At 38.7% G+C, this 13,844-nt stretch overlaps 1 protein-coding gene across 1 annotated transcript in view; it reads right to left on the minus strand.

Annotated features, from left to right (window-relative positions):
- Positions 1-6,908: 6,908 nt before the first annotated feature.
- The window catches only part of ZCWPW2 (zinc finger CW-type and PWWP domain containing 2), a 131,353-nt gene continuing 124,417 nt past the window's right edge, over positions 6,909-13,844 (minus strand). Inside the window, exon 9 of the mRNA XM_032594660.1 lies at positions 6,909-7,533. Within this exon, the coding sequence (XP_032450551.1) occupies positions 7,526-7,533 (8 nt within the window). The 3' untranslated portion in view covers positions 6,909-7,525. The remainder of the gene's footprint in view (positions 7,534-13,844) is intronic.

A 13,844-nucleotide genomic window follows, 5' to 3' on the forward strand; every position in this document is an offset into this window, starting at 1 on the left:
GGTGGTTTCTCACTTCCGGCAAGGGGCACCTGAGACTGAAGGAATCGTATTAAAGGATTTTGTAATTATTGACTCTCAGCTATCTAGAAAGAGAACTCCCTTCTGCTTTTAGACATTCCATCTTCAAATGCATTTTCTGCTTTGTGGAGCACCTATATTTATTTACATTCTTCCATCACTAGATTGTAAGCTCCAGAAGAGAGGAGCATGACCATACTCATATTTCTCTTCTGCCTGCTCCTTTCCCTCTGCAAACTGCAAGAGGCTTGTTGTACAAAATTTTAAATCTATGTAATTTAATTGTATGTCATAATAAGCAAGTGTCATTGCCAAAATAGACTAACTCTGGCCATATATTTTGGTGAGCTTTCTGGCTTTCAAAAGGTCTTTGGAGCCAGGGCCTAAATTCCAACTTGCTGGAGGAGGGCATGCTGAAATACAACCCGTGCTCCCTGTGAAAGGCATCCATACGTTTATTGGAAAGCATCTAAAACGCCACAGAATCTGCCACTACTCATCAATACTGAGACTCCCCCCACCCCTTTTCTTTTTTAACAGAATGAAGAAAACAAGGTGATTTAAAGCCATAGCTAAAATTCAACGGTGAGGGGCGCCTGGGTGGCTCAGTCGATTAAGGGTCCGACTTCGGCTCAGGTCACGATCTCGCGGTCCGTGAGTTCGAGCCCCGCGTCGGGCTCTGGGCTGACAGCTCAGAGCCTGGAGCCTGCTTTGGATTCTGTGTCTCCCTCACTCTCTGCCCCTCCCCTGCTCATGCTCTGTCTCTCTCTCCTTCAAAAATAAATAAACATTAAAAAAAGTTAAATTTAACAGTGAGATAGATGTCCCTTAAAAGACAGACATTGCTGTTAACACGCTCATCAGAGAGAGGGTCACATGCCGCCAGTGATGGTTTCCAAAACTTAATTTTAAAAAAGAGAAAAAAAAATTCTGATATTGATGACGGTAGATGGAGAGATACAAGAGTAAGACAAGTGATCATTTCAAATGCATAATTACATTTTATCTCAGTAATAATTAATTGCAGTGTACTTAAGCACATACTCAGTTTCCTTCAGAAAGAATAAATAGAAGATAAAGTTGATTTACAGAGCATTTTTCACATAAATCTCATTTATTCCTCACAACAATGCTTTTGTTTAGATAGTTCCATCCTCATTTTACAGAGGAGGAAACTAGATGATCATTCCACCACCCACCTAGTAACCACATCATTAAACAATATAGACAGTTATAAAGGGAACGGGATCTGAACAAACAGAAATGTACTCAAATTCTGGCCTTTCCATTTATTGGTCATGTGACTTAGGCAAGTTGGTAAAATCTGAACCCAAAACTAGATTTAGCAACTTAAAATCCTTGATACAATACCAAAGGGTAAGGAAGACTTGGAAGACTTGAGGAACAGAAAGGGGATGGAAATATATGCACACTTTTTTTTTCTTTTTTGGCCAAATGAAACATTTCACCACTATGGGTCTATCTACCTTTTGTAATTATTATAGAGTCTAAAAATACTTAAAAAGGAAGTGACCCACTCTTATGAACCCTTAGTGATATTTTGGTGGTGCTGATATCCTATTAACTTATAATATCTCTATATATGCTGCCTCCGTGATAAAGTAACCTGAGGCTGGGCAGGGAATGGGCTAAGCCCCATCAGTTGAAGAGCCCATCTGGGCCTGATCCAAAAAAAAAGCTGGAAGGGTCACTGGGCAGGTGTTGGGCTAGCACGCTGGGTCCAACCCAGGAGACAGGGCTATTTTGATAGAAGCTCCACCCTAAGGAGAAAACTACCCATGGGTCAGATACAGCTGGAAAGCTGCCACAGCTGAAAAGCTGCCACCACACCCGACCTGTGAAACTGTTGCTGGAACCAAGAAATCAAGTGTATCAGTTAACTACTGCCACAAAAATGCTGTGTAACAAACAACCCCAAAACTCAGTAGCTAAAAACAATAATACTGTATTCTATTCTGGACCTGCAGATCACCTGGGGCAGCTCTGCTTCATTCTGCAAGTCTCTGGGTCTGGGTCTTCTCCGGGACTTTCATCCTCCCTGAATTAGAGGGCTTGTCGCGGCATGTTCTTTTCAAGACAATGGCAGAGGTACAAGAGGTAAAGAAGAAACACCAAAAGCCGCTTAAGGCCTTGACTATGAATTGGCCCCATCACTCCAGCTCTATTTCATTGATCAAAGCAGGAGGCCAAGTGCAAAGTCACAAGGCCCGGTAGTAGTACACTCTGTCTGTGATAGAGCCATGATAATTATACAATGCAGGGAGATACAAAGAACTTGGATCAGGAACTCAATCAATGACTGTCCACCTGCTTGGCTACATTAGTCACATCTCTCCAATATGAAAACAGCCCATCCCCATCAAAGGACACCACAAGTCTCACCCAATCATGTATCAGGCTCAACATTTAGGACTTCATGATTTACATCTGGTCCAGATATGAATTGGACCTATAAACTGAGAAGACAAATCACAGGCCCCACCCCCTTTCCACACCCACACAATATGCATTGGTATAACAGAGACAGGAAAATCACAGTAAACACCTCATTCAAAATGAAGAAACTTGTTCCTTAGTGATTCTGAAATCCTTCTAGGCAAATTAGCCAAGTTTCCCTGCCAAAGGAGGAGGATATGTTTCTTCATCAGACCTTGGTCCTGCTCCCAGGGGAAGGGAAGGTGAGCTGGGGGTGGGGTGGAGTCTGGTAGTGTAGGAGGAACATCTTTGGTCCATTGTTCTCTACAGCTCCTAGCTCTGTCCTCTGAGACTTCCTTTTCCATCATCTTCTCATTTGCTTCTGAAGAGGACACTGAAACTTCTACTTTTGGGTGGCTAAGTTTTCCTAGCCTATTTCCTACATAGAAAAACTGGGGGCTCAGGGGTCTTTTTTCCCCTCTCAAACAGTTTCAGTCTCATTTAGTTCAGGCTATTAGTACTTAAGGTGGTGTCAGTTTTTCTACAACTTAGTGGGTTTTCTATGTATTGATTCTAGTCCATTCTATGTGTCAAAACCACAGTTATTTTCAAGACAGGCTTTTCTCTCCAGGTTTAATTACTAGCACTTTGGGCATGTCAGGTGGCTGCACTACTATACCTTTCAGCTTTGCAGGAGGTTTAAAAGTCATTTTGTAATAGTTTGTAATGTTATTAGCCACACCCCTGATTGGGTCCTTACCCTGAGGCCATGTTTTCCTGCAAGCCCCCTAGATTTGGTCTTTGTCTCTCTTTCTGTGATTCAACAACCAACCCCTGGACTTGATCACTGTCCCCAGGCTACATTTTAATTTGAGAATCTTTTTCTGGTTGGAGAGGCTGAAGATTAAAAAGTTTTATTTTTTAACCCAGCAACTTCTGGGCTGCTTGCAAACTGCGTTTTATTTTGTTTGGTTCTGAGCATATCTCCTTTCTCATAGTATTTTCCTATATGCATTTAAAAGAAAACAACTCATTCTTCAGAATTTTTTCTTGGAAACAAGTTTCTCCTCTCTCTCCTACCCTTTCATTTGCTGCTCACTACTCTGCATGCCTATACCATGCAACCACTCAGTGGGTGGGAAAATCCTAATATTTAGATTTGCGTACATAGAATATCCCACTTGGACCTTAACGTCAAATTTGTCTTTACTAAACAACTCTTTCAGAATTCTACTAAGTGACAGCAAGAGTTGGCTCAGCCCTAAAAAAGAACTTAGAATTTTTTAATTGCACTATGTTTAGACCTCTTCTTGGAACCATACAGAGGAAGAAATAATAGAGCAGGATTTGGATATTTCTATTTTGGATTTTCAAAATCTTACCTTTGTCCCTTGGAATGTCCACAGATGCAAATTCTACTGGTCTGGAAGTATCTGGAACAGAACTATACCAATTGTTAACCCCATAAGTGGTAGAGTTATGGAACGCCAGCTATTTGGTAGAGGGCATTAGGTTATAGAATGGTTTCGTTCCATGAAAAGCAATACACAGTTCACTTCAGTTTTCATGAATAAAAGTTTCCTCCAAAAGAGCTAACTGCCAATTTTTTCCACAAAGCCTCTAGATAGTTTATGATAGTGCTTAGGTCTATTAGTGGACATACTTAACTATCTGTGACTCATCACCTCCACTGCAGAGCCAGGAAATTCAAGGCTGTAGACACTACAGACTTGTGCAGGTGCAAGGGTGCCCTCCTCTCTTTATCCCACTGGTGGCAACAAGTCAAAATACGTCGCCTGTCTCCACTAAAGATAGAGCTAAGCTTCTTACCACTGGAAATACCTGATAAATTCAGCTTCTGCATGAGGCAAATGGACCAGGACTTCCTAGAATATAGGGCAACAGAGTTGGCTTGGTGTTTAACTTCCCACAGTCTGTAGATCTAAGTGGGGACTCAGCTTCGGTGGACCCAGCCCTTCCATAGGTTCATGGAGGCTACAGACTAGCTGGTCAATTCATTGCAAGAGGATTAGTCAGCCACTCCTCAAACTAGACAAAGAGGAGGTCTTATTCCAACCCAAAGGCTCAGGCAGAAGGTCCTAACATATTGCTTTATAGCTCCCGTATCAAACTTGGTATAACTAGTGTGCTTAGAATTTAATCTCCCTTGATAAGCAGATACAATTTCCTTATAATGTCCTCCTCTGGGCCTAGCAGGAGGCCCTAGCTATAGAGGCAGGGTACTGTCCACCTCCAGGCCTGCCCTGGGAGTCAGCATAGTCAGAGAAGTCTTGGCCCCAGTCCCCCAGAAGCAGGTGTATCACCTCAGGTTCTGCTGAAAGAAGCACATTTAGGCTTTAGGCTTTAGGCCTAGGATAACCAGGCAGAGGCAGTCAGAAGAGAAATGCTTTTGAGACAACAATCATGGTCATGACTTGCATAGTTTTCTGTGTGTTAAGATTGCTCTATGCATTTTATGTCTATTCATACATTTCCTTTCACAGCAACTTCTACTCTATAGATGGAAAAAAGCCCTGGCTCAGAGAAGTTAAGTAACTTGCCTCAGGTCTCCCAATGAGTCGTCGGCAGCACCAGGACCTGAAGGCAGGCATCGTGTTTCCACAGTCCCACTGCTATGCCCTGGTGTATGTTGAGCGGCCTGCCCTGAACATGGGGTCTTTACCAGCAGGTAGGGTTTGCCAGCCAGGCAGGATTCTCAGCCTTGAGGACAGAGATGTTAGTTGACTGCTCCTTCATCTGTTTTCCTGAGCACATTCTATCTGGAAATTTGAAAGGCTATATTCTCACATGGACAGAGGCTCCCCTCTGTCCTCTTCTTGGAAAAGGCCTTTTCCCTAAGAGCCTCTTCTTGGAAGGAGATTGAAGTTTCCTCTGCAGACAGAGCCAACCCAAATGTTTGTCCTCAGGACCAATTTGAACTGCCCAAGTGCACAAAGACTTCAGTGGAAATTCCGGACTTCTGCAGCTTAGAACATGGCAGAGATGAATTCAGTCTGGAAATTTCAGTCTTACCCATGGACTCTAACTTGGAAGAGCACTGGCTATTCCACCAACAGGAATTAGCTGCAAGTGATCTAATTAGTCTACCACCTGGGGGCTTAGATCAACACTCGAATGTGGGTAAAGTCTTTCAAATACAATTGTAGTCCTTTTATTGTTGATTCTAAGAAGTAACAGGAAATGGGATCGATTACTTCTTGAGACATTTTGTAGGCTGTGAATATAAAATCATAGCGGCGAGAGAAAGAGGCAAAGTTTTTCTGAACGGCTATGGAGTAAATTCTGTTAGAAGAAAAAGAGGAAGCCTTAGTTTCCACTGTTTGATACCATTTAGAAGTAAATATGATGCAGTGAGAGAGTACTCATAGTCACTCTGGTCATGGCGTGGTTCTGAAGTGCAGGCTCTGTCAAAGCACGAAGAGTTTTGAACCTTTGCTGAACTCACACAGTTTAGCCCCAAACTTGGTATCTGCCCCACGCTTCTAATCTGCACCTATTCTGACCTTCGGTGAACAGCACTGTGAATACAAGAACCCTGAAGTCGACCCCCCTCCCCCTACTGTCGCATGCCTATTTCCATTCTCAAAATCCTAATAACTCCATTCATTGATGTTAATGCAGCTGGAAACCATTCTGCTCTCTCCATATAGCACCACCATATTCAGGTTCGCATAATCCTGCAACTGGATTTCCCAAGCAGCCTCCTAACAAGGAGCCCGTCTCCAGTGCTCTCTTGCTCACTCCATTCTCTGTGTTGCTGCTGGTGTGATCTTTCTGAAATGTAAAAGGGACTCCACGGTCTAAAACTCGTCACTTGGCCCCTACAGGTACACGTTCCTTAGCCTGTGTACACAGTGCTACTCATCTGCTGTGGCTACCTTCACACCAGCAAGTGGTTACTCCAGCTAATTCAACTAGCAATAGGTCCAAGATGCTGAATTGCTTTCTCTTCTCTCTTCAAGCTTTGTTTTCTGTTTCAATGTGCTTGGAATGCCCTTTCCCTGATCCCATACTCCCAAGAGAGACATGGAGAGAGAGCAAGAGTGGGTACTGGAGATGGATGTGCGTTAGAACACTTATGTGGAAGGACACCCCCTGAAACTGCTCATGGGAATCCCTATGGAATGGGGTTTCAGGGAGGCGTTAAGGAGTGGTATTGTAGGATGTACTTTTTGCTGTCCTATAATGCTGAGAATTTTTTTATTATGAGTATGCTTAACTTAATCTTATATTTTTCACCATGTTTCCCATCCTCACCTTCAGAGATACTGATTTAATAGGGAAGCATCCAGGATTCTGATCTTCCACAGCCTCCCACCTCCACTTAATCAGGTTTTCGAATCATGGTTGAAATGATTATTTCCAGTATAAGGCAACTGACACCTTTGAGAAGAACCCCAACTCTAATATACAATAATTTTTTTATTATTTCCTTTTATTTTATAGTAGCTTAATTCCACTACCAATACACATACTCAATCTCTACTATGCTTGAATTATATGGAAGAATTATAATAGCCTTGACAGCCATCTAAATAGCCACATTTGAATAAAGGGCCCAAATAATCATTGTAAAGCACGTGTTTGCACAGTAAGTTTCATAAACCATTTTAAAATTAAGGCAAACAAGAAAAAAATCTACAAATACAAATATCAGGGTTTCTTAAATGCTAAATTGTTTTTTTTAAATCCTAAATCTTAACACTAACTGAAGACCATTTGATTGGCTCTCAAAACAATGGATATTCTAAAAGCATAAACAGGAAGTTGTTACAAATAGCAGCTTTGGTATAACATATACCTATCTCCCTACATGTTTTTCAAGTTTTTGACTTTGGAAAAATATAAACACGTAACTTTTTATAATTAACTTTTGAAAATATCAATAATACCTTAAAATTCAGACATTAGAGCATCTATTTCTTTAAACTTGTTAGTTATAATTTTCAATACATTCTCCAGCTTTTAATTTTATCCCATCAATTACAAGACAGTCTTCTTCATAGTGGTTTTTCAAATGGACCGCCTGCAGGAAACTTCAGGACTGCATTCAGATAACTGTAAAAATAACCATACAATTCATCAGAACGAGTAACAAATTTACGTGGAACACCGGCTTAATTACTTGAACCAAATGTAAAGTAGTCAGTAACTCCACAAGCCACAGCAGTTACCCAAAGTGTTCTGTTATGCTGGTGGGTCAATAATGATCCCCATGTAGAGTATAATGTACAAGAAATGTGTTCATATAAGAATAACATTATTCAGGTCGTATTTCTTTCCCCCAATATTATACATTTTTAGGTTTAATATTACATGTTGGAAAAACATGATCAGTTTCATTCTATGACATTTTCTATATGTATTATTTTTATAATTATTATTATAGGAATACAGCTTAAAACTGTTTGAGTCACACCTTCTATGCCTATCTTCTCCTAAGCCTCTGCATGACTTACAATACGGATAGCTTGATCTAGCTCGGTGGGAAGAGACACAAGTAAAAACAGTGCAGATATACATAAACACATACAAGATTTATAACTTCAAGATTCATCTAAAGGTAGAGATAACTTCCATGAAATTAAGAAAAAAAACACATGTAATTTATACAAGTATTTCATGTAACATCAAAAACTGTACCTTTTAATACAAATTAATTTCACCAAACTCTGTTTTATTTGTATATGGCTTATCTAACTTGTGAATTATTCTGGAAGATTTTATAAAATCTGATATTAATTTCCTCTTCTTGCTTACAAAGTTGGGGCATGAAAACCAGTGTTAATATAGCTAAGGAAGAGCATAATTAGGAAGGTGACTCTACTGAGCACAAAAAATAATTCTCATAAAACATTTCAATGACAAATAGGAAACGAATTTTGATTATCCAATGTGTGTATGCGTTCTTTTTTATGTTGTCACTCTCACTCATTGTATAAATGCTGAGAGTTATCAACCTCAAACTGATACATGAAATGAAGAATGAAAACACCATCAAATTACAACTTTGAAAATAGCTTAACCAAATCTGCTCAGAGAATAAACATGCTTAGCACCTTAAAATTATCAGGTGGCTCTTTTGGTGTGTTAGCTTATAAGAGGCCACTTTCTCCTACAAATAAAACACAGCTCCAGCGTTAAGCAGTGTTAACTTTGGAAGCCATATTAATTTTCCCTATTAACTTGAATGAATGAATGAATGAATGAAGAAAGAAAGAAAGAAGAAAGAAGAAAAAAAGAAACCCTTGTGGTGATCATTTCTTTTCTTTTAAACTGAAAATTGTCCCAGCTTTGATAGTTGGTTTCATTGCTATTCTTCTCATTTAAAAGTGAACAAGGCCCTAAATATACAGAACCTGGTGTGAATGCCAGACTTACAAAGCTCAGTGTGGAGAATGGCTTATGAACCAGTCTGCAGGAGGCACTCACCTGCCTGCCAGCAAGTTAAGATGGTTAATTTTTATAATTCTTAAGTGGCTTTTGAAAGCATAAAATATTACAAGAATCTAAAACAAAAAGCAAGCTCCTGCCTGGTGATATATTAAAACTATGTATTTTACCTTAAGGAATAAAAATCCAAAGTAATTTCTGTTCTATCAAGTACTAGTTATAATGGTAAAATAGAAGCCATTCTGTGGCTGTAAAAGCTCCCAGGACATCTCTATAAAAAATCAACCTGGCTGTATTTTTGAGAAGAGAAACTGCAAACACTGAAACGCGTTGCACAAAACCATATGGTGCTCAAACAAAGCACACATTTGCTGGAAAAGACTAATTGCATATTAATTATATGTCTATAACATATATGTTGCTAATCTACAGATCCTGTTTGACAAAAGGTAAGATCTGTAGAAAGAAAAAAAATTTTTTTTTTCAAAAAGGAACTCTAATTGGAAAAATGGCATTCACAACGGTACAAATTCAGGCACAAGTTGATATTGCTGGTGCTACTTAAGAAAACTATGGTTTTCAATGTGGTAAGAGTTTTTAGCATTCATTTTATTTCCTTTTGGTGTATTGCTCTCTTTAACTGTAAATCTTGTATATTTTGATTTCCAACTTGGTAAAGGAGGTGTTTACGAATCATCTTTATTCTTGTTGAAGTTCTGAATGAAATGATGCAATTGGGCAGTCTGCCAAAGTGGGTAAACAACCTTGTCCATGTATAAATCCACCTTTTCCAGCATCTGAGAAGAGACAGACTCGGGAATGGGCAGTTGCTCAACAGGAGAATGTGGGAAAAGAGAGGAAGTAAGGAAGTCTCAGCACTTACTCTCTCCAGGGACTGCCATTGCCAATTCTCATCTGTAATAACAGCTAACCTTGGGTGTCAGTTACTATGCAAAGTACTTTTCCCAGTTTGCCTTATTTAACCCACAAAGAAATCCTCTTGGGCAAGTGATAAGCAACTGTGCCAAATTACACAAGTCCTCCCTGGGAGGACTGGGCTTAGGACATTGGTATTATATTCCAGAGTAAGAACTCCCAACCAACTCCCAATTCCCAACTCCCAAGTCCAGTGTTCTCTGGACTCCAGGCATAGCATATATCTAAATGAATGAATGAGAGAATGAATGAAACCTTAAGGATACATGACTTCTTGCTGCCATTTTTCTTCCTATCTGGAGAACAGCTGTACTGCCTTGAAGAAGTGTCTGCCTTATGACTTATTTTTCTCATACCTACCACACTGCTGCTCTGTATTAATGACCTAGGCTTGTACCCTCATTTTATTTGCACAAACATGGAGCCGATGTGCTGGGAAGTTTGGTAATTTATGTTATCACATATAAGAACTGAATAAAGTAAGCATGCATGGCCTTTCTCAGTCCAACATAGCTAGCCAAAAGGAAAAAAAAAAAAAAGACAAATCTAGTTATGAATGGTGAAAAGTATTCCAATGAAAAATTCTACCTCCAGTGTGTTAATAATGAGGTTTGTCCCTACAGAAGTTGTCTCTGTGCATGAACCAGGCAGGGCAGATTTCCTAGCAAGCTGCTCTTATCCAGCCTCCTCTCCTGACTGTGAAATTGGCAGCGGTAGGCAGTTCTCTCTACGGTGGCACCCGACCGACTACTGTGAGCTCCTTCCACTCTTTCTTCATCCCAACCTCAAAGATCCAAAAAACAAAGGGCTCCTCCACACTCACAGATTTTTTTTTTCAAAAACTGATAGTTGTATTCTGACCTTTCAACAGGTTACTAGTTTATTCACTTCAGGATAATCAAGGGCTCAAATTTCAGAAGGGAAAAATGGTTTTCATATAACTAAAACGTACAGCCAGGAACAATTTCTGCCATTGACAGAATCTGGACTTGCTATTTAGGCCTGATAATGATTACCGGTGCTACCTTTTCTCCTGTATTCACTTCTTCTCCACGCTCCTCTTCAGACTCATCAGGCACTCCTGTGGGCTCTAGTGCCTGCTGTAGCATTTGCTCCAGCTCTTTTAGTAAAACTTCTGTCTCAGAGACAACTAAAAATCATCATTAATATAATAGAAAAAATGCTACATTTTAATTAATTCAATCTAATCCATAATCTTAACCAACTCAAAAGAGAAAATCTAAATGTTACAAGACAAAAAACAAATATTTTGTATCGTTCTCACATATGGCCTCTGCTTAATGCAAAATAATTAAGGATTTCCAGGTGAATATTTTCCAATTATTCCTGTCAAAATGTAGGTGATATTCTTGCTATGTGTAGATCATAAAAAGCTCACTAGAAGTGTCTTGTTTTGCTTTTTTTTTTTTTTTTAAATCAGGGCCAAACTAAATTGTTTTTTATAAACCAGAGGTCAGCAAACTTTTCCCATGAATGGACACAGAGTAAATATTGCAGGCTTTGTGGTCTCTGTCACAACGACTTCATTCTGCTGCTATACTGCAGACCATACACGTGTACCTAAATAAATGAGAGTGACTATGTTCCGATAAAACCTTATTTACAAAAACTAGTGGCCTGTGGACCAGTTTGCCATGCCTACAATAAACTATTAAAACTACTGTTTAAAAGGAGAGACGATGTAATTAAGTGGTCAGGCTAAACAGAGGCTAGTCTACTCCTAATCCGAATACCAACACATCTTAATTGCCTAATATATGTATTATATATATGAGTGTGTATATATATATATATATATATATTTAAATACCACATTACAAAATTTGTGTGTGTGTGTGTACTACTGTGACATGAATTCACTGAATTTGTGGACATAAAATAATATCCCCACAAAAGAAATGAACTCCTATTAAATAACTCTATAGACTCAACTACTGATTAATAACATAAAGTTGGATTCCTGACTTAAATAAAATAAACATTTCTGTTTCATATAGACTTGTTGAAGTAAAAATCAAGGAAAGGAAGCCACATGTGGCCTGCCTTCCTGCACAACAGACAGATGGAGCATCTGAGAAGTCGTTCCAAAGGCAACACGATTCAAAGCGAAAGGCCATGAATACACACCCCATTATTTTCCACTCGGGTGACAAAAACTGGACATAGTACCCTCTATTATCCACCATTCTTTGGCAGGACACCAAAAATCCCACTATGTAGAACATCTAAAAGTTCATGGAACACGAAAACAGACCCACGCAGGACATATGCTTTGGAGCTAACCTATTATCAGTGAATATGCAAGCAGGGCATTCTCAGCACTAACATCCAGTTTTAATCTAATTGTTGAACATATTTAAAATTCTTCTAACTAATCATGTTTAGGAAGATTGCATATGTATATGCATCCCTTTATGTGTGTGTGTGTGTGAACACACACACAGAAGTATCCTTGTAAACTAAGCATGTTTAAAGGTAAAAACCAGAGATTATGAATGTGAAAAGTCTTATGCACTGTTTCCTCCAGTTCAAAAGAATCCATGTTTTATTAGAATCTTCTTTGTTGGTAATTTCCTCTTATCTAATAGTCGTAAGAAAGAAAGTAAAATTCTGCTAGAGCGTTATTAAATAATAGTGTCAAAGTCATGGGAGGTTATGAAATAGAAAATTTTCCCTTTGTTGGTTGTCACTACAGTATTAAAAAACAATTTTTAGTTAACATTTTTCACATCACAGTTTTGTCTACAAAAATAATTTTTCTGTCAGTACTTATCACTTGCCCCAAGTACTTTTTTATTCAGTCAACAAATATCAATTATGTGCCTACAAAGGGCAAGGGACTCAAGAGCAGGCATTGACCAACGAGCCTTCCTGGCCATCATCTCTTCCTAGACAATCTCAGGTTTTCTCTATGGAAGACTTCTTTCCAAACAGTTTGAAAGTAGCTTTCTGATAATCCATTTGCACACCTTAGAATCAGTTCCTATGTTTAAAAACAAAACAAAAACTGTAGCTGACATGTTAGTTGTGTCCACATAGATATGTGTTCTGTGGTAATTGGTAAAGCGTAAGAACACAGTTTTAATTATTGCATTCTAAAACAGTGCTATTCAAAATTTGATGGGCATAAGAATCACTGGGAGAATTTACTAAAAAAATACATGAATGCAACCCATGTTTACCGAATCAGGATTTTCTAGAGGAATGTACATTTTTATTGAAGCTATTTTGTTTAACGAATTGACTTCTCTTTATGATAGATTTCTTACTAGTAACCTGTTACTGAACAGACAACTACTTGTGGTTATCTTCAGACGATTCTCCAGTCCCACTTACAGATGTTGTGTTTTCCTACTTTATATTCTGAGTCTATGGAAATTGATACTGACATTTAATGCACTGTTGAGAAGATGAATTTTGAGCTATGCTGTAAAGGAAAAATGGACACAAACATCTTTATATTTCTAAGGCTAGGCTAAAATACAATCAATTTATGATAATGAATGTCATTGCCAAATGGCATTGTAGGCTCTCTGTTTTCAAGTGATCTGGAAAAATATGTACACTGCCTTCTGCTCAAAGGGTAGACAAAGTAATGGATGACTTCATAAATCAACTAGGGTTCATAACACCAACTTGATTGATGTCAAATTCTGCTTCCAGAGCAATGGGAGGTTTGCTTTTCTAAATAGGTATTTCTATATTGTAAACTGACAGAATTCAAAAATAATTCTCAAGAAATAGCAGTTACCGTAATGTACAAACTAGGTTATCAAAATTGGCCAATGATATCCTCCAAAGATAGAGGCAGAATGAATGCCTTTGCTGATTGCATGACCAATCATCTTCTATCAATACTGATTATCCTGTGGTTTCCCTGACTTGTTTCAATTTGCTGTTTAGAGTAAAGTGGTAGCATTACAGTTATTCCATCACTCAGAAAAAGTTTTTTTTAAAAAGGTAAGAAAAATATATCTCTTATACTGAAGTCCATACCTGGATTTTAAAAATGAATTTTT

Source organism: Lynx canadensis, chromosome C2, assembly GCF_007474595.2.
Source record: "Lynx canadensis isolate LIC74 chromosome C2, mLynCan4.pri.v2, whole genome shotgun sequence".
NCBI lineage: Eukaryota > Metazoa > Chordata > Mammalia > Carnivora > Felidae > Lynx > Lynx canadensis.